Genomic DNA, 20528 nt, shown 5'->3' on the forward strand with positions numbered 1-20528 from the left:
TGTGCCTGTCACACGGACACTGGTCCCAGAACGGCAGCTCCGAAGAACACAGTGTACTCCATAATCAAAACAGCCGCGCGTTGTCTCCTGGGACGGTTTGACTGACGGATAATAATAGTAATTAAAAAACTCACGCGCGAGCGGTGACACCTGCAGAAACCGCAGGGACACGGCCAGCCCGGGAGGGGCGTGTCCTGCCACGCCCATCTACGCAGACCCCACCCCTGTCCTCGGTGAGTGGTCAGGATCGGTTGTCTATCACAACGTGGAGCCGATCAGAAAGCGAGAGGGTGGACGGGGGCGGGAGGCAGGCTGTAAGTAGTGAGAACAACGTGTCCTGTAGTCGTACTTTGACTTCTGAAAGAAACAGGTGTGGCGACCGATCTATTGTTAACGATCCGTCAGAACTTCAAGACCAAAACATTATTCACTTTAATTGTTTTCACCGAAGAACAGTAGGATGTTTTTCGAAACGGAATCGGGTCAGTCACTCCAGGTGCTGGCTGCTATAGGCGCTGTCACGGTGACGTTTCAGCTTTTGAAATTGTCTTGGGGTGTCTGGTGCGGTTTCCGTAGTTATGTCTTGTCAGCCTACTGGAAAACCGATCTCAAAGTTTATGGACAATGGGCAGGTGAGTCAAGAATGCATTTCTTACTATTAAAAAGACCACAGTGCAGTTCTTTTTCCAGAAGGCTTGGCGCTCGCACGGAATTGTAGCTTGTTGAAGTTTAGGTGAATTAATTCGCCCGGTAGTGACCAGTGACCAGGAGCCGGAGAGACCCAGACCGAGAGGGGGAGAATGATCCTACCCTGGTCAGGAAGTGCCGGTCTTCCAGGGATCGGTCCTGCGGTGCTTTGGTGAAGATGTTATTGAGCGCTGACTGAAGACAATAAACGACTGGGAAAGCAAGGTGTTTGCTGTTAAAATGTTTAAATGGTTAAAAAGAAATTGCTGGTTTCGGACAAAAGTCAGATGCACAGAAAGCGATACAGCGCCTGTGCGGTTAATCTGTTGCTCAGAAGCCCTCCGTGCATGATGTCTCTATCAGAGTAGTTCAAGTCGGGGGCTGCGTCAGCAGGTGTAGGCTGCAACGGTACAAGTAAAGGTTTATTCCACACAGAAAAGAGAAGAAAGGAAACAACGTTTCGGCTGTGGAGCCTTCTTCGGGTGTGATGCCTCTATTACGTACGAACAGATTCTGATTTTTTTACCACACTTTACCGTGCTTTACTACACTTCACTGTGCTTTTATCCCTTTTCACTGTTCTTTACTGCACTATACTGTATTCTACTGCGATTTCACTGTACTTAACTGTGGTTTTATCCTACCTTTACTGTATTTACTGCAATTTACTGTGATTTTACACTGATTTCACTGTGGTTTACTATACTTTACTATGGAACAAGTAAAGGTTTATTCCACTTGAAAAGAGAAGAAAGGAGACACAACGTTTCGGCTGTGGAGCCTTCTTCGGGTGTCTCCTTTCTTCTCTCAGAGTGGAATAAACCTTCTCTTCCTTGTTCCTTGTTCCAGTCACTTGTTGCCTTGCAGCCTGTGCATGCTGACACAGCTACTCCAACTACACTTTACTATGCCTTTATCCTGGCGTCACTGTTCTGTATTGCATTATACTGTATTTTTACTGTGATTTCACAGTAATTAACTGTGCTTTTCCCGCGATCTCACTGTGCTGTACTGCACTTTACTGTGCTTTTGCCCCGATTTCACTGTGCTGTACTGCACTTTACTGTGCTTTTGCCCCGATTTCACTGTGCTGTACTGCACTTTACTGTGCTTTTGCCCCGATTTCACTGTGCTGTACTGCAGTTTACCGAGAGCCTCTGTGCTCTGATGGAGGTGTGATTCGGCTCGGGGACTGAACCGTCCTAACACCTCTCTAGTTGTCTGAGCAGCGGGTGACGTGTCTTGCTTCTGCTTTGGCAACACAGTCGCTCCACTAACGAGCCCACAGAGTGCTTGGAGATGGTGCACGAAGCTGCTGAGACAGCGGGGGATGATGGGCAGGGTGAGGACAGCCTGTAGAAAAGGACTGTTGCTCCTTCTCAAGAAGCTGCGGGGAGACAGTGGGCCAAAACACGGCGGTGCTCTTGTCCTGCAGTAACAGCGGCACTTTCTTCCAGCCCCGGCCTCCGGTCTGGATTATAACTGCCTCCAGGAACAGAAACACTCAGAGTCTGAGTGGAGTTGAGTTGAGGCTTGGTTTCGCCGGCAGTCATTTCAATTAATTTTTAACCTTTAAGGTTAATCTTTTAACCTCAATCGTTAAAAATAAAACTGGAATAAAACAGCCGGTGTTGCTGCAGTCACCTGTTTGCTAGCAGTTCGACACGCTAAACAGGACACGTTAAACAGGACACGCTAAACAGGACACGCTAACAGGACACGCTAACAGAACATTCTTAAAGGAACAGAGGGAGAAGGTGCTCGGGCCCGGGAGAAAATACAGCTTTTACAAACCCACTGAGGACAGAACCACTCACTGCGACTCCTGGACCCGCCCGGTACAGAACCTCTCACAGAGACTCCTGGAGCCACTGAGGACAGAACTGCTCACTGTAACTCCCTGACCCGCTGAGGACAGAACCTCCCACAGAGACTCCTGGAGCCACTGAGGACAGAACCGCTCACTGTAACTCCCTGACCCGCTGAGGACAGAACCTCTCACAGAGACTCCTGGTCCTTTCCGGTACAGAACCACTCACTGTGACTCCTGGACCCGCTAAGGACAGAACCTCTCACTGTGACTCCCTGACCCGCTGAGGACAGAACCTCTCACGGAGACTCCTGGACTCGTCCAGTACAGAACCACTCACTGTGACTCCTGGACCCGCCCGGTACAGAACCATGTGCTGTGACTCCTGGACCCGCCTGGTACAGAACCGCTCACTGTGATTCCCAGAGCCGTATGGGGTGAGAATGAGGAGGGCGGAGCCAGTCCCCTCAGTGAGCGCAGAGAGCCCCACCGCGACGCGCAGGAGAGCGAGAGACGATTGGAGGAGCTGGGCACGTCTCACACTGACATCACTGCCGGCCCGGCCTGCAGGAGCCTCTGAGAGAACACAAGAACAGGCCGTGAGACCCATCCCGTGCGTTAGTAGTTAATTAATCGCAGGACCCCACCCGCTGTATCTGGAATGCAGCCAGAGTATTGGCAACAACAACTTCAACAACACGCCCGCGCGGTCGAACCGTTCGGTCAGCTGGGCCTCGTCTTCTTTAGCCTTTGGGAAGACGTTTGTTGGCGGTTATCCTTCTGTCAGATCTTCTGAGGAGAAATAGCACATTTGTGAGTGTAAACGATTCGCGGTCAATATGGGTTGTAAACACGCTGGAGTCGCGGTTTCACCGGCTGACGTCACGGAGATAAAACGGGCGTGAACTCCGCGTGATGTACGGAAAAAATTGAACTGACCGTGTGCTAACTCCTAAATACCTATGCCAGCGTATTGATTTGTGTGGTTTTTCTGTTACCTTACATTTTTTAATACCTTTTTTCTTTGTTCTTACTATTTGATGTTGAATGAAAGTTTGAAAATAAAGAGAGAGTGCACTCCGCTCGCGAGCCGCGCCCGTGACTGGCGTACACGCGCGCCCCCGCTGCCCGAGACGGATCGCGCGGGACAGGACGAGCGGCGATGCTGGAGACGGGCGGAGAGAGAGATTTTATATAGAGATAGTTTAATATGTAAATATTTCATGATTGTGCCTTGACTGTAAATGCCTGTAGATTTTTGTTTTGTGTTAATTGTGTTTGTTTTGCTTTGGCAACACTGATTTTACTCGTTGGTCATGCCAAGAAAGCGCCTTGAATTGAACCGAGAGAGCTGGTAAGAGAGACGGAGAACAGAGCGGAGGGCTGGAGAGCTAGGGAGATAGGAGGCAGAAAAGATAGAGAGAAATCACACTGGGAGTCAGAGAGGGCATGACAAGTACTTTCTGCTGACTGGTGAGACAACAATGCTTCTTATTATATATCTTGGTTGTTAATAATAATCATCATCAGGTTATTATGCTGAGTGTCTGTAAATGTTTAACTAATTGTTTGGCAGCCCTGTGATTCATGAGTCATGCCAATAGCAGTCTTTCAGTTTGCACTTCAGAGATTAGTCGGAGAGTGAAAAAAGGGAGAGGGCTGCATACTCTTTGTGAGATCTGATAAAGGAGAGTTTATGTTTCTACTTTGTTCTTGCATGTAACACCTCGCAAGTGAGAGCGAAAACAGCGACCAAAACTCCTACCGCCAAAACAGAGCCCCCTGAGCCAGCTGGTCCTGAGGATCACCGACACCAGCCTGCCTCAGGACAGCACTGCTAGAGCACCACAACTCAGACCCAAGCACATCACAGCACAGATCAAACAGCAATATCTCACACACTGGGACACACACACAAGCACAACATGAACTGGAATGCTACGGAACCCTTAACAGACAATACACACTAGCCGAATATTTGACCAACATAAGTAACAGCAAAAAGAAACAGACACTGACGAAGTACAGGCTCAGTGACCACAACCTGGCCTTAGAAACTGGGCGACACAGGCAGACCTGGCTGCCCAGAGAGGACAGGCTGTGCTCCCACTGCCAGCGGGGAGAACTAGAGACAGAGGTGCACTTCCTACTGCACTGTGACAGATACTCTGGGATTAGAGAAACAGTCTTCCCTAAAATAACAAATCGGATCCCAGAATTCCCACTCCTGCCAGAATCAGGACAGGTCCCAATCCTACTGGGAGAGGGAGGAGGGAACTCAGTTGAACTGGCAGCCCAGTATGTGATCTCCTGTCACAGCCTGAGGAACAGTGAGTCTGTCTCCCAATAATGCTCCATATGTTTACAGTATATGTAAATATTTTATGATATGTCTCTGTTGTAGATGTCTGTAATATGTCTGTAGATTTTATTTTACTTTTATTTGTTGTTTTGTTACATGTTAATTTTATTATTTTTATTTGCTTTGGCAACACTGATTGTACCCATCGGTTATGCTAATAAAGCACCTTGAATTAAATTGAATTGACTGTGAGATTGAGTGTCTAACTGTGTGAGAGAGAGTGTGACTGTGAGATTGAGTGTCTGACTGTGTGCGAGAGAGTGTGACTGTGAGATTGAGTGTCTGACTGTGAGATTGAGTGTCTGACTGTGTGAGAGAGAGTGACTGTGAGATTGAGAGTGTCTGACTGTGTGAGAGAGAGTGTGACTGTGAGATTGAGTGTCTGACTGTGAGATTGAGAGTGTCTGACTGTGTGAGAGAGAGTGTGACTGTGAGAGAGAGTGTCTGACTGTGAGATTGAGAGTGTCTGACTGTGTGAGAGAGAGTGTGACTGTGAGAGAGAGTGTCTGACTGTGTGAGAGAGAGTGTGACTGTGAGATTGAGTGTCTGACTGTGTGAGAGAGAGTGTCTGACTGTGAGATTGAGAGTGTCTGACTGTGTGAGAGAGAGTGTGACTGTGAGATTGAGAGTGTCTGACTGTGTGAGAGAGAGTGTGACTGTGAGAGAGAGTGTCTGACTGTGTGAGAGAGAGTGTGACTGTGAGAGAGAGTGTCTGACTGTGTGAGAGAGAGTGTGACTGTGAGATTGAGTGTCTGACTGTGTGAGAGAGAGTGTGACTGTGAGATTGAGTGTCTGACTGTGTGAGAGAGAGTGTCTGACTGTGAGATTGAGTGTCTGACTGTGTGTGAGAGAGTGTGACTGTGAGATTGAGTGTCTGACTGTGTGAGAGAGAGTGTCTGACTGTGAGATTGAGTGTCTGACTGTGTGAGAGAGAGTGTCTGACTGTGAGATTGAGTGTCTGACTGTGTGAGAGAGAGTGTCTGACTGTGAGATTGAGAGTGTCTGACTGTGTGAGAGAGAGTGTGACTGTGAGATTGAGTGTCTGACTGTGTGAGAGAGAGTGTGACTGTGGGATTGAGTGTCTGACTGTGTGTGAGAGAGAGTGTCTGACTGTGAGATTGAGAGTGTCTGAGTGTGTGACTATGAGAGTATGTGACTGCCATGAGAGTGGGATTTTCCCGGAGGTTAGAGTCGGGCCTGTGAGATTGGGATTGTCCTGGAGGTTAGAGCACAAACCGTGCCAGTGGGATTTTCCTGGAACAGTAGGAGCCTCCAGGGCTGCACTGCTCCAATGATAATCCTGTTCCTGCTGTTGTTGTTGTTTGGCAGTGGTAACCGGAGCAACCTCGGGGATAGGGAAGGCCTACGCCATCGAGGTGAGCATCCCCTTCACCAAGACAACGAGAGCAAGCGCTGAGGATAAACTGCTGAGAGACACAGACGCTGAGAGAGACAGGCTGAGACAGACAGACGCACTGAGACTGACAGAGACAGACAGAGAGACAGGCTGGCACACTGAAACAGGCTGACAGACACTCTTGTCCCTGGCTGTTTCTGTGTGTGTGTTTCTGTGTTTGTGTATCCGTGTATTTAGCCATGTCTCAGTCTTTGGCATGATCTGTTTCAGATATGAATCACAGTGAAAGTGGGAATGTGGAATTCAGTTTGGAAGTGAATTGAGTGTGAATGCCGGTGTGGGAAGTGGAGTGAGCTTGAACTGTGCTGTGTTTTGGTCAGCTTGCCAGAAGGGGTCTGGACCTGGTTCTGATCAGCAGGTCAGAAAAGAAGCTAATGGCCGTGGCAACACACATAGGTGAGGGGGGCTGGAGGAGAGGGGGGGGGGGGTCACGGGAGAGACGGAGGGGATGATGGGGAGACAGAAGGAGGGGAGACAGAGGGAATGATGGGGAGACAGAAGGAGGGGAGGGGAGGGGGGGATGATGGGGAAGATGGGGAGACGGAGGGGAGGGAAGATGGGGGGATGATGGGGGGATGATGGGGAGACGGAGGGAGGGGAGAGAAGATGGGGGGATGATGGAGATATGGAGGGAGGGGAGGGCGGGGCTGGTGATGGGGTAAAGGAGTGTGGGAGTGGGAAGAGGATAGAAGGACCTGTCTGTCTTTCAGAAGCCCAGTTTGGCCGACAGACACGCGTCATCCAGGCAGACTTCACTGAGGGGGCCACCATCTACCCTGGTATTAGTGAGCAACTGACTGGGCTGGAGATCGGCATCCTGGGTCAGTACTCAACCCTGCTGCTGCTGGTCACACCTTACTGTAGACACTGCTAGAGCCACTGCTGTCCCTCTCCTCTCACACTCCCCCTGAATTCACCAGCACACACACACACTGTCACACCTGACTGTACTGTAGACACTGCTAGAGCCACTGCTGTCCCTCTCCTCTCACACTCCCCCTGAATTCACCAGCACACACACACACTGTCACACCTGACTGTACTGTAGACACTGCTAGAGCCACTGCTGTCCCTCTCCTCTCACACTCACCCTGAATTCACCAGCACACACACACTATCACACCTGACTGTACTGTAGACACTGCTAGAGCCACTGCTGTCCCTCTCCTCTCACACTCACCCTGAATTCACCAGCACACACACACACTGTCACACCTGACTGTACTGTAGACACTGCTAGAGCCACTGCTGTCCCTCTCCTCTCACACTCACCCTGAATTCACCAGCACACACACACTGTCACACCTGACTGTACTGTAGACACTGCTAGAGCCACTGCTGTCCCTCTCCTCTCACACTCCCCCTGAATTCAACAGCACACACACACTCTCACACCTGACTGTACAGTAGACACTGCTAGAGCCACTGCTGTCCCTCTCCTCTCACACTCACCCTGAATTCACCAGCACACACACACACTGTCACACCTGACTGTACTGTAGACACTGCTAGAGCCACTGCTGTCCCTCTCCTCTCACACTCACCCTGAATTCACCAGCACACACACACACACTGTCACACCTGACTGTACTGTAGACACTGCTAGAGCCACTGCTGTCCCTCTCCTCTCATGCTCACCCTGAGATCAATTTGCTTCTCTTTAAATATCCCTCCCTATCTCATAGTGAACAACGTTGGGATGAATTATGCTGGAATGCTGGTTCACTTCTTGGATGTTCCCAATCCTGAACAGGTAAGTCCTGCTCACAGTATCGGGGACACTTCAGAGTGCGCAGTGCTGGGTGACTCTATTACTGTGCTCTCTGTTTTGTGTCCCTGACTGACTGTGCAGTGCAGTGTGACTCTGTCAGTCTGCTCTCTGTTCAGTGTTACTGACTCTCCACTGTTTTCTTGCAGAGAATAAGTGATGTCATCAGCTGTAACATCTTGTCAGTCACACAGGTGAGTCCTGTCTGTGTAATTCTTTGCCTCTCTGACGGCCTGTCTGTGTACTTCTGTCTCCCATGATTTCTGACTGTCTCGCTGTATAATTCCTGCCTGAGTCCCTGTCTCTCTCTGTCAGCCTGACACCATGGTTGCCTCTCTGACTGCCTTTCTGTCTTTCTGCAGATGACCAGAATCATTCTTCCACAGATGGTTGAGAGGTACTTTAAGGAATCATATATTTCTATGCATGAATAAATATCTGAACTTTGGCCGTGTAGAAGAGGTCTGACCAGCCAGAACAAGACGTCTTTCTGTCTCTCACTGTGTCCACACAGAGGTCGAGGTTTGATCATTAACCTCTCATCAGAAGCAGCTTCTGAGCCCCAACCAATGCTCACACTCTACTCCGCCACCAAGGTGAGGCGCTATAAACACCTTCTCACCCCAGAGCGACAGAGTGTTAATGTGCTGTAGTGTCCAGTGTGTCTGTATTAACCCCTCTCTCTCAGTGCAGTGTTAATGTACTGTAGTGTCCAGTGTGTCTGTATTAACCCCTCTCTCTCAGTGCAGTGTTAATGGACTGGAGTGTCCAGTGTGTCTGTATTAACCCCTCTCTCTCAGTGCAGTGTTAATGTACTGTAGTGTCCAGTGTGTCTGTATTAACCTCTCTCTCTCAGTGCAGTGTTAATGGACTGTAGTGTCCAGTGTGTCTGTATTAACCCCTCTCTCTCTCAGTGCAGTGTTAATGTACTGTAGTGTCCAGTGTGTCTGTATTAACCCCTCTCTCTCTCAGTGCAGTGTTAATGTACTGTAGTGTCCAGTGTGTCTGTATTAACCCCTCTCTCTCTCAGTGCAGTGTTAATGTACTGTAGTGTCCAGTGTGTGTGTATTAACCCCTCTCTCTCAGTGCAGTGTTAATGTACTGTAGTGTCCAGTGTGTCTGTATTAACCCCTCTCTCTCTCAGTGCAGTGTTAATGGACTGTAGTGTCCAGTGTGTCTGTATTAACCCCTCTCTCTCAGTGCAGTGTTAATGTACTGTAGTGTCCAGTGTGTCTGTATTAACCTCTCTTTCTCAGTGCAGTGTTAATGGACTGTAGTATCCAGTGTGTCTGTATTAACCCCTCTCTCAGTGCAGTATTAATGTATTGTACTGTCTTGTTACAGATCTTCATTACCTATTTCTCCAGGGGTCTGAACGCAGAATACAGGTCTCGTGGTATTACAGTGCAGGTGAGCCATCACACAGGAGTCACAGTACAGACCCTCATCTTTCTGCTGTATTTGCCTCCCTGCATAGGTTTAATAAGAATAATTGTAATTATTTATTTTATATGGCATTTTATAATTATTTATTTTTATAGTGTCCCAGATTACTTAGAGTGTCCCGGCCTCTTCCTTTCATCATGTGCTGTGTCAGGACAGGGTCTCTCAGGGTTTTTTTGAGTTTCCCAGCCTCTCCCAAGTCACTCAGAGTGTCCCAGCGCCTCCCAGGTCACTCAGAGTGTCCTGTCCTCTTCCAGGTCATCCAGGGTGTCCCAGTGTCTCCCAGGTCATTCAGAGTGTCCCATGTCTCCTGGGGTGTCCCATGTCTCCTGGGGTGTCCCATGTCTCCCGGGGTGTCCCAGTGCCTGGAGCCTCTCAGTGGGAGGTGCAGGAGGGCCAGCGTGTGAAGAGCAGGGGGCTGTGTGGGGGCTCATGGGGGGCCCGGGCCCTGATGGACTGTCTTCAGGTGGATTCTGAAATCCACTGGGAGCCAGTGCTGGGAAGAAGAACCTGAGAAATTCAGAGAAACGTGGAAAAAAACAAAAGCAGTTCAATAGCCTATAGGGAATAGAGTGTTCTGGACGGGAGGAGACCGGAGCAACAGTGTGTGGGCAAGGCCTCTGTGTGTGACCCTCCACCTGTCCTCCTCTCCCTCTCTCCCTGCTACCAGTGTGTTGCCCCCTTCATGGTCTCCACCAACATGACCCACAACATGCCGCCCAACATGCTGGTGAAGGACGCGGGCGATTTTGCACGGGAGGCGCTCAGCACAGTGGGGCACAGCACCTTCACCAGCGGCTGTCTGTCTCACGCCCTGCAGGTCAGACTTAGAAAACAGTAAGACGCTACCAGTGTGTCTGTAGTAACCCCCCTCTCTCTCAGTGCAGTGTTAATGTACTGTAGTGTCCAGTGTGTCTGTATTAACCCCTCTCTCTCAGTGCAGTGTTAATGGACTGTAGTGTCCAGTGTGTCTGTATTAACCCCTCTCTCTCAGTGCAGTGTTAATGTACTGTAGTGTCCAGTGTGTCTGTAGTAACCCCCCTCTCTCTCAGTGCAGTGTTAATGACTGTAGTGTCCAGTGTGTCTGTATTAACCCCTCTCTCTCTCAGTGCAGTGTTAATGTACTGTAGTGTCCAGTGTGCCTATATTAACCCCTCTCTCTCTCAGTGCAGTGTTAATGTACTGTAGTGTCCAGTGTGTTTGTATTAACCCCTCTCTCTCAGTGCAGTGTTAATGTACCGTAGTGTCCAGTGTGTCTGTATTAACCCCTCTCTCTCAGTGCAGTGTTAATGTACTGTAGTGTCCAGTGTGTCTGTAGTAACCCCTCTCTCTCAGTGCAGTGTTAATGGACTGTAGTGTCCAGTGTGTCTGTATTAACCCCTCTCTCTCAGTGCAGTGTTAATGGACTGTAGTGTCCAGTGTGTCTGTATTAACCCCTCTCTCCCTGCAGCACATTGCTCTGTCCATCTTCTTCCCTGGATGGTACCGGCTGTCCAGCCTGTGCATGAGACTGACGGAGAGCTACGCCAGCAGCGCGCGGCGGTCGATCGAGGAGATGATGGTTCAAACAGCGAAGAAAGAGGAGTGATGGAGGGAGCGCAGGAGACCGGCTGGAGCCTTGGGGTGAGACTGGCTCACCTGCACCAGTTCTGCAAGGGCATTGCGAGGGGGAGGGGCTGAGGGGGGGTGGGGGGGTTCGGGTTCAGTGCCCAGATGGCTGACTCCAGGAGCTGCACTCCGGTCGCTGGGGTCGATGCCCTGCTGTATGAATGCTTTCCCAGCCTGCCACTGTGAGTGAGGATGAGCTCTGTGTTAGAGATCACGGTGATGGGATGTGAGGCCAGTCAGAGCAGTCCTGATCCTGCAGGACTGGTGCGTCCCTCCTTTTCTGCTCTTATCAGCTTCAGCTGCGTGGAGGAGAGTTGGGGAGCCCTGCACTAGGAGCCCCCCCCCCCCACGACAAGCAGAAGGCACCTTCAAACTTTCTACCAGCCTCGACTGAGTCGTGACGAGGTGGTCGGATGCCAGGGTAGTCCTGGCTTACTGTGCAATAGCACCGCCCTGGTGGCGGGCTGGTGGGCTAGGAGGCCTTGCTTTATGAGGTCTGGATCTGCCCAATGCAAGAGACCAAATCCTTACAAATGTTCCGCTAGAGGTATGCACTGAGATTAATAAAATCAATAACCCATCCTCAAGAGCGGTGCTTTTTATTGAAGCTTAGAATCTCTAGTTATTAGTGCTGCATGCGCCCAGTCTGGGAGCATCAACTGTGTTTCTTACACCTCGGCCCTCTTCCTCGAACCCTGTGACTGCACACAGGGGAGAGTGACTCCTGCTAAGCCCCGCCCCATCCTGCCACCCCTCAAGCCAATCACAGGCTGAAACACATCCCAGGTTCCTCCACCCTTTCCCAGAGGACCAGCGCAGATTGGAGGACAGTGGTGTCTCTCACCGACTGCACTGTGCGCCTGCACATGTCCAGGCGGGGGCGCCGCACCACTTAGAGCTCTTACTGTCTGTCCCAGTCGATCGTCTCTGGTGCTCAGGCTGGGGTAATCCCAGTCACACGAGTCGTTTCCCCCGGGGGGGGTCTGAACTCTGATCTGATGTATGGTGTGGTGGTGATGATGGAAATAAGGATGTAAGCTCTGCTTGATGACAAAAAAAAACAATTCCTTTATTCTTAACACGCTGTGTCTAAATCATTATCTCTTGATGGTGAATCTTAAAATCCTTGAAGACATTTTTTTTTGTCTTGCATTTTTTTTCTCATGTACAAACAGTGACACCTGGTGGCCAGAAGCTGGTATTCTCACTATGTTGTGTGCCATTTAAAAAAAAAGTGTTTCAGTAACCTGTGCTGGAGAAAATTTCCTCCAGAAATACATTAGCAAGGTAGGAGACGCGATAATCCAAGTGTCGCAGCTTCATAGAGAACTGCTGTGCTATGCTGTCTGTTGGGGTTTGACCTTTTATTTGGATTCCTCATTTTCAGGGAGGAGTTTGGTACAAATTGAATGTTGGAAATGTATTTTTTCACAGATTATTTAGTGAATCCTGCCTGCTCAAACTGTCCACATGGGTGCTATCAATTAGCCTCAGTTTTTCACAGCCCAAACTAGATTTTTTACAAATTAACAATACAGGAACTCCTATCTGATTTCTCTCAAACTATACATATTATCATTTCTGAGCAGACACAGAAGGTGTTTGTTTGAATCCACTTTTCTGCATGAAAATGCATGCACGGGCTCCTGTTCTGGTCATTGATTTCATGTGCAGCTGACCATGGATTTGTCCACTTGAAATTGGACATGTGGGCTGGATCCTTTTCTTGCTGAAATGTCCAATTTTAGACAAATTTCAGCGGCTTGCAGAGGGAACAATCAAACCAGGCCAACACCCCCCAGTACATGTTGTAGCTCATAATTCCTCAACAGTTCCCAACAAGGGCTCCAGAATTTACACATCCAGACAGGACAGAACACATCCTATCCTTTTTCACAGCGATCGAGGGAGTTTGCTCAGCTTGAGCATCGCCCTTTTCACAACAGGCAGAACTCTGACAGGCCGAAAGGCTCCTTCCAATGGCGTGTTCTTGTGATATGGACGCCACCAAACTCTGCTTTTTTCCAGCATCTTTATCCTGAAGGAGCAAGTGCGTGTGTCAGAGAACTCCGTCTGCCGCCTTCGGGTATTCTGTTTCTTCCCCGAACCCCCGGACTTCCCAACAGGGTGGCCATGTCACCAGTAACCATGCCTCTCTTAACAGCAGACCCAAAGGACAGAGTTGGGGCTTCTTTTATAGCCATTTCCCAGCTGCTCGAGACTAGCAGTTTGCTCCAAGCGGTACTACTGGCCTCGTCTGAATGCGTTTACCTGCACTGAGCAGTGCAGTAGATTATTCATGCACATGGTGCACAACCCTCTTCTGTTAAACATATAGTAGGAAACACACTGCAGACGGAACAGGAATATGAAGCCCTGTCGAAGGTGTTGTGAAACAGAGATGAAGTGTATCACACAATACAAAGCACAAAACAGAGCAGGCATAAACACTGCAGGACCCAGAAGTGTGAGGGGTGCATTGTTTTAAATTCAGGTGTGAAAGAGTTTTCTACACACAGTGTGAAATGCACAGTTAAGCACTGACTGGATTAAACCCTCGCACAGTCAGTAGGCGTCTGTACACCAGTGAAGAACTGAAGTCGAACTGAAGCCCCCCATGTACATGAGATGACAAAACGCCCTCAGTCAGGTTTTCACTCTCGTTACCCCTGAGCCTGTGCAGCTCCTGTGCTCAGTCTTGGGTGTCCAACATAAAGAGGAGCCCCAGATCATATACTGAGACTCCATGGCACAGAGCAATAAGAGTCACTGTACCGTGACTGGGTTTCTCTGTGTCTGTCTGACTAAATAATTCCTGCCTGATTCCGTCTCTCTCAGTGCAGTGTTAATGGACTGTAGTGGCCAGTGTGCTGTTGTAATCCATGTGTTTATGCATTGTTAGAACTATGGTCTTTTAAGAGTTATGTGTATATAAAAAAACAATCAAACATTTTGAACATATATATTTTTCATTTTTCTGCATAAATATCTTAAGACTGGCTCGTCCATTTAACACAATCGTTAAAGTATCCCCTCCAAAAAAATCAAAGAACTAAAAACAATTACATTAAAAAAGATTTCTTCTTTACTACAAAGTTTTTTTTCTGGTTTTAAAAAAGAAAGAAGGATATCAACTTTCACCTTTGACCTCTGTCCTGGCTCACAACAGAACATCAAAAAAGATTTTTTTTAAAATAAAGAAAACAGAAAACGCCATATATCCATTCACATAAGATTGTAAACTTACAAAATATCAAGCTTAATTTGTATTAATATATATATATAATCTATGTCATTATCTCTTTTCTCTTTTCATTACAGCAGTTTGCAGAGATCATTTTGAAATCCATCATTTACATTCAACACTGGCCAGGCCTGGGCTCCACGGTTCCCACCGGGCACACAAGACGGCACAGACAGGCAGACAAGAGTTCGCCCCAAACTGGAAAAAAAACCATCACAAATTCCAAGACCTTTCCCAGCTTAGGGCAGGGACTGGGTCCAGAATTCCTGATGGCAGGACTGATTCCGATTCCATCCCAGCCAGGCCAGTTTCCTTTCTTCCTCTAAGGTCTTGGGCTCCAGTAAGCTTCAGTTAGTTTGCAGAGCGACTGGCGAACGGCCCTGTGTCTGTATTAACGGCTGGGGGTATGAAAGAATCTTATTGCTCTGGCTCCAGGACGGTGCAACGCCTGCCCAGCTCTGGATTTCATTGCTTATTTGAGTTAATTACAGTAGATAATAATCTGAAGCCACTACTATGCTGGTGGCGGACAAGGTCTTGTCACCTGCAGGACTTCAGCACTGCTCTGAACTGAACTTACTCATCACCGCCCTAGGCGTCCCAGACGATAAGAAGGGCGAACTGCTCTTTCACACGACCTCAGGATCAGATTCAAGCAATTTATTAAAGCCTGGGATCAGAAGAGCTTCTTTCGAATTTAAGACAGGCCCATCTTGTCTGTCTGTCCATCGGTCCATCCCTCGCAACCCCCCCATCCCCCCTGGCCACAGCACGGAAGAGCTGGAGCCGATCCAGTCGGATTGAATCCGCCCCCTCTCCCAGGGAAAACTCAGGAAGAAGCGACATCACTCTATGTCCCCCGTGTAGAACGCTCTCTTCAAGCCAAAGCAGAGACAGGGCACTCAGTTACCGTATATACCTCCGTGTGGCCTGCACCCCCCCACCCCACCCCAAAACCTTTGTGCTTGTTATTTTGTAAAAAAACCCACAAATCTCTCGTTAAAAAAACAATACTTCACTTCTTTTTAAAAATATCTGCAGTGTCTCTCTCTGTGCATGAGCGCCGGACCGCCCTCTCCGCCCTGCCTCTGCTGCTGCTGGCCTGGCCAGGCTCTGATTGTCCTTCCTCATGGCCCTGCTGAGTAACGCTGAGTAACGCTGAGTAACGCTGAGTAACGCTGATTAACGGCTGATGGGCTGGTGCCGCACACAGACAGCGCAGCGCGCTGGCTCCCTGGAGACGGCTAGGGCTGTGACGCGGGACAGTCAGGGCCTGGGGCAGGAGAGGCTGCCCCCTGCACAGCCACCCAGTCTCTCCCAGTCAGATCCAACCGCCACTTCCACCCTGTCCGCAATCTGTCACTATTCCATTCTGGAATTAAGGCTAATTTATTCCTGGACTCTAACTGTATAAGGGGGCAATATATATACATATATACACTCAAACATCTGCAAAAATAGTACAGTGCTTTTCCAGAGTGTTGGCTGTGACTCCTGTCAAAGCTCGAGACTGGGAACGATCACATGGTTTTGGAACCAGCAGGCTGTGTTGCCGCTGTTAGCGCACTTCTTTCTGGACACACTACAGGAGCTCCTGGAGGAACTCAGGGTATTGGCTTCAGCAGCATGGTGGGGTAACATGCCTCACGCTCCCACCACTCTTTGTGTAAATGAGCACATCTACGTGGGGAGGGGGGGAGTGTCTGTACATTACAGATAAAGGCAGCAACGACACAAAAACACAATCCCTGCCAGGGGACCACAGCGCACCACAGTGCTGCCCCTGTGGCTTGTCAGCGCCGCCAGCGGGCGGGGGGGTGAAGTTCTTGCCCAGCACGAGGGTCGCAGTGGGGAGCCAAGTGGATTGACTGGGCAGGGAACTTCAATCTGGGACTCAAACGAGGAGGAACATTTTTAAAACAAAATGACCGAGTGGCTATCCTGCGCTCTGCCTGCCACATACCATGGATTCTGGTTATCAGAGCAGAGCAGAAGTGCAAATTTAGTTTACAATCTGTTCGGTGTTTTATAAACATATAGGCACCTCTCTGTGTATCTAGTCTACCGTTCTAGTGCATTTCTTCAGATCTAAGGCTTTATAAATTTAAATCCATAGATATGTACAAACATTATCTCATTTCTTTTCTAATAAATCAAATCGGAGTCTTCTTTTCAACGCAGGTATATACGGTATCCTGAACTTTGGTCTGGAACATAATTGTTCTTTTTGATGCAAGCTCTTGTTTGACCATTATTTAAAACATATTAATTACAGGGTAAAGGGTAATGTTTCCTCTCACATACAAAGAGAGAACAGTAAACAGGCTTTACAGAACTGACTGCACTGTGATCTTGATTAGTTAATAACAGATTATAACCAAACTTCCACTGACAGAGACAGAGCAGTCTGAATCACTCCAGACTTTACTTGATCTTGATTAGTTTTTAACAGATTATAACCAAACTCCAACTGCCAAGGACAGGGCAGTCTGAGTCACTCCAGACTTCACTGCAGAGGACTGTACTGATTTACTGTGAATGTGGAAGTTGTTACAGCTTATAATCAGACTCCCACTGACAATGACAGAGCAGTCTGATTCACTCCACACTTTACAGTTTACAGTTCACTCCACACTTATTAACAGATTATAACAAGTCTTCCACTGACAGTGACAGTGCAGTCTGAGTCACCCCAGACTTTAATGCACAGTATAGTACTGACTTTACTTTGAACTTGATTAGTTCTGTTTTCTGTGAGTGTAGGCAGTGTTTAACAGACTGGAATCAGACCCCACTGACACTCATATTTCAAAGCAGTCTGAACTTCTCCTTTACCAGCTTCTTGCCAGATTTAAATAACTAAATGAACGATTGCTCCATCTTCAGTTTCTGGCAATACCAATGCTTTTAAATTTAACAATATACAACAAAGAGTTTTTCTAAGAGAAAGCACTATTTACACAAGTGTTTTTTTATGAGCGGGGCAAAATTAATTATTTCCCATTTTGCTCAGTTTTGCCATCTCTGCCCCTCCCCCAAATCTCCTCACCACAACAAGCCCCTCACCCAACACATCTCCTGAAATGTGTAGTGTTTTAAGCAACTATTTACAGTATTTTACAACCTGTTGGCCTGCCAGGTGAGGTGGGACTACAGGTACCAGAAGTCCCTGCAACAGAAGTTGAAAGGAAACAGAAATGTGGGAGGAGTCTCCGAAAGAACACTCTGACCGGGCCACAAACCAGAAAGGGCTTGGGGTTCAGAGAGACAGACAGAGGGAGAAGGAGACAGATAGAGAGTAGTGCAGGGGGCAGAGGGAGAAGGAGACAGGCAGAGTAGGAGACAGACAGAGAGAGAAACAGAGGGAGAAGGAGACAGGCAGAGAGCAGTGCGGACAGAGAGAGAAACAGAGGGAGAAGGAGACAGGCAGAGAGCAGTGCGGACAGAGAGAGAAACAGAGGGAGAAGGAGACAGGCAGAGAGCAGTGCGGACAGAGAGAGAAACAGAGGGAGAAGGAGACAGGCAGAGAGCAGTGCGGACAGAGAGAGAAACAGAGGGAGAAGGAGACAGGCAGAGAGCAGTGCGGACAGAGAGAGAAACAGAGGGAGAAGGAGACAGGCAGAGAGCAGTGCAGACAGAGAGAGAAACAGAGGGAGAAGGAGACAGGCAGAGAGCAGTGCGGACAGAGAGAGAAACAGAGGGAGAAGGAGACAGGCAGAGAGCAATGCGGACAGAGAGAGAAACAGAGGGAGAAGGAGACAGGCAGAGAGCAGTGCGGACAGAGAGAGAAACAGAGGGAGAAGGAGACAGGCAGAGAGCAGTGCGGACAGAGAGAGAAACAGAGGGAGAAAGAGACAGGCAGAGAGCAGTGCAGACAGAGAGACAGACAGGCAGAGGGGGAAGAGAGAAAAGTGAACGCGATGAGGAGGAGCAGAGCAGGGAGTACAGGACAGAGAAAGAAAGTGTCGGGAGGAAGAGACACAGGAAGACCTGGAAGAGTCGGGTCCCTCTCCTCTTCCATCCCCTCTCCTCCAACAGAGCAGACAGCCACTCCAAAAACTGGAAATCAACACCAAGCAAAAACAGAAACCCCAGCTGACAGCAATATTAATAACAGCAAGCAGACCGAACCGCCTGAAAATCAGCTAAAAAAATAACAGCCAACACCGCATTCAAATTCCTTTAGGAAGAAAAAAGCAAAATGTAAAAATATATTCGGGGTCAGAGTGAGAGATAGTTAGGGAGCAATTGCAACAGGAGAAGGCATAGCAAAATGAAACCACATCTAAGTAAAGATAGTTTAAATACAAAAAATACAGCTATGACTCAATATGTTGAAATGTTACTCTATGAATTTGGAATGAAGCAAACTGGGACCGCTTTCGGTTTTGGACTGAACCACCCTTAATGGTTATTACTGCTCCTCAACCCCCTTCTCTCCCCTTCCCCCCTACAAAAAAAGAAAAAAATACTGACCAGCCGGTCAAGCAAGAGACAGAGAGACGGCACACCTCCTCAGCCAGTTATTTACAGCAGCGCAGGCACACTTCTTACCACAGGGGGGCGACAGAGAGAACAGCTGGACCTGCCTGAGCTCTGAGACACAACAGTTTCACTCACTGGGACATCCTATGCTGCATTCTGACAGCCTGTCCTGGGTCTTCAATTGATACAATTAATCGATTAATTGTGTCAGTTGGACAGGATGTAAACTCTTTGTGTCGATCGTCCAATTAAGACAACAATTAGCAAATCTGTTGTATAGTTCAGGAATGAAAGTCCAGAATTATCCAGTCTATCTGCAGGTCTTGGTGCTCTCAACTGCCTGCATCCCCCTCACACTATCACTATTTTACAAATAAATTGGGCATCCCCCCCGCAGGACACACAAAGAGAAATCTTGAAAAACGCCCATCCCTGCCTCCATGTCTGAGCCAGAGTCTGTACGGGACCCTGCTGGCAGGCGGTCAGGCAGGCAGACAGGCAGACGGGGACAGACGGCCGTGTCCGTTCACCAGTTCATGATGCAGTTCCTGTTCAGGGTCATGAAGTAAACCTGGCTGCTGCCTCCAGAGCGCACTGACGCAAAGAACACCTGCAGAGACAGGGACAAGGGGAGGGACAGAGGGGCACAAGGAGAGGGACAAGAAGAGAGACAGAGGGGGACAAGAAGAGAGACAGAGGGGGACAAGAAGAGAGACAGAGGGGGACAAAGAGAGAGGACAAGGAGAGGGACAGAGGGAGACAAGGAGAGAGAGAGACGAAGAGAGACAGAAGGGGACAAGGAGAGAGAGAGACAGAAGCGGACAAGGAGAGAGAGAGAGGGAGACAAGGAGAGAGAGACAAGAAGAGAGACAGAATGGGACAAGGAGAGAGAGAAACAAGAAGAGAGACAGAATGGGTCAAGGAGAGAGAGAGACAGAAGCGGACAAGGAGAGAGACAGAGGGAGACAAGGAGAGAGAGCCAAGAAGAGAGACAGAAGCGGACAAGGAGAGAGAGAGACAAGAAGAGAGACAGAAGGGGACAAAGAGAGAGAGAGACAAGAAGAGAGACAAGGAGAGACAGAGGGGGACAGTGAAGAGGGGGACAAGCAGAGGAAGAATCAGATGGTTAAAGAAATCCATTAAATAACAGTGATAAAGCTGGCACTTCAGTGGTAACAGCTTTAAAGCCTGAGTAAAGCACATTAACATTTCAGCTGCAGTAAAGTCAATATGAAGGTACATAACAATTGAGTAAAGCACATTAACATTTCAGCTGCAGTGAAGTCAATACGAAGGTATAATAACAACAGCAAAGTACATTAACGTTTCAGCTGCAGTAAAGTCAGCATGTAGGGATATAACAATTGAGTAAAGCACATTAACATCTCAGCTGCAGTAAAGTCAGCATGAACATTTGTAACAATTGAGTAAAGCAAATGAAAATTTCAGCTACAGGAAAGGTCAGCGTGAAGGTATATAACGCTTGAAAAAAACACTAACATTTCAGCTGAGCTAAAATCAGCACAAAGGGATTTAACAATTGAGTAAAACACAACGTTTCAGCTGCAGTAAAGTCATCATCAAGGGATATAACAATTGAGTAAAGCAAATGAAAATTTCAGCTACAGGAAAGGTCAGCGTTACTATAAGATAAGATCACTTTATTAGCCATATACAATTTCTTGCATTAGGAATTTGTCTTTT

The 20528-nt window shown here is 48.4% G+C and overlaps 2 protein-coding genes across 5 annotated transcripts in view; one reads left to right on the top strand and one right to left on the bottom strand.

Moving 5' to 3' along the window:
* Positions 1-339: 339 nt before the first annotated feature.
* Positions 340-16514, top strand: hsd20b2 (hydroxysteroid (20-beta) dehydrogenase 2). Of its 2 annotated transcripts, none has more exons than XM_088910098.1 (12): positions 340-632; positions 6189-6235; positions 6597-6672; positions 6987-7097; positions 7962-8029; positions 8194-8238; positions 8407-8441; positions 8559-8640; positions 9389-9454; positions 10158-10307; positions 10938-11110; positions 14420-16514. In XM_088910098.1, exons 1-11 carry the CDS (start codon positions 461-463, stop codon positions 11073-11075), a joined length of 990 nt encoding a protein of 329 aa, XP_088766224.1. In that variant the 5' UTR covers positions 340-460; the 3' UTR covers positions 11076-11110; positions 14420-16514. The 2 variants fall into 2 exon arrangements, with proteins under 2 accessions (XP_088766224.1, XP_088766225.1); XM_088910099.1 differs by having other exon boundaries at positions 341-632; positions 14417-16514.
* mink1 (misshapen-like kinase 1) overlaps positions 14043-20528 on the bottom strand; it is a 52263-nt gene continuing 45777 nt past the window's right edge. For all 3 annotated transcript variants that reach the window (XM_088910078.1, XM_088910076.1, XM_088910075.1), the window contains one exon: positions 14043-19434. In XM_088910078.1, the coding sequence (XP_088766204.1) occupies positions 19351-19434 (84 nt within the window). In that variant the 3' untranslated portion in view covers positions 14043-19350. The remainder of the gene's footprint in view (positions 19435-20528) is intronic.

Source organism: Atractosteus spatula, chromosome 3 (genome assembly GCF_055471065.1).
Source record: "Atractosteus spatula isolate fAtrSpa1 chromosome 3, fAtrSpa1.hap1, whole genome shotgun sequence".
In the NCBI taxonomy this organism is placed as follows: domain Eukaryota; kingdom Metazoa; phylum Chordata; class Actinopteri; order Semionotiformes; family Lepisosteidae; genus Atractosteus; species Atractosteus spatula.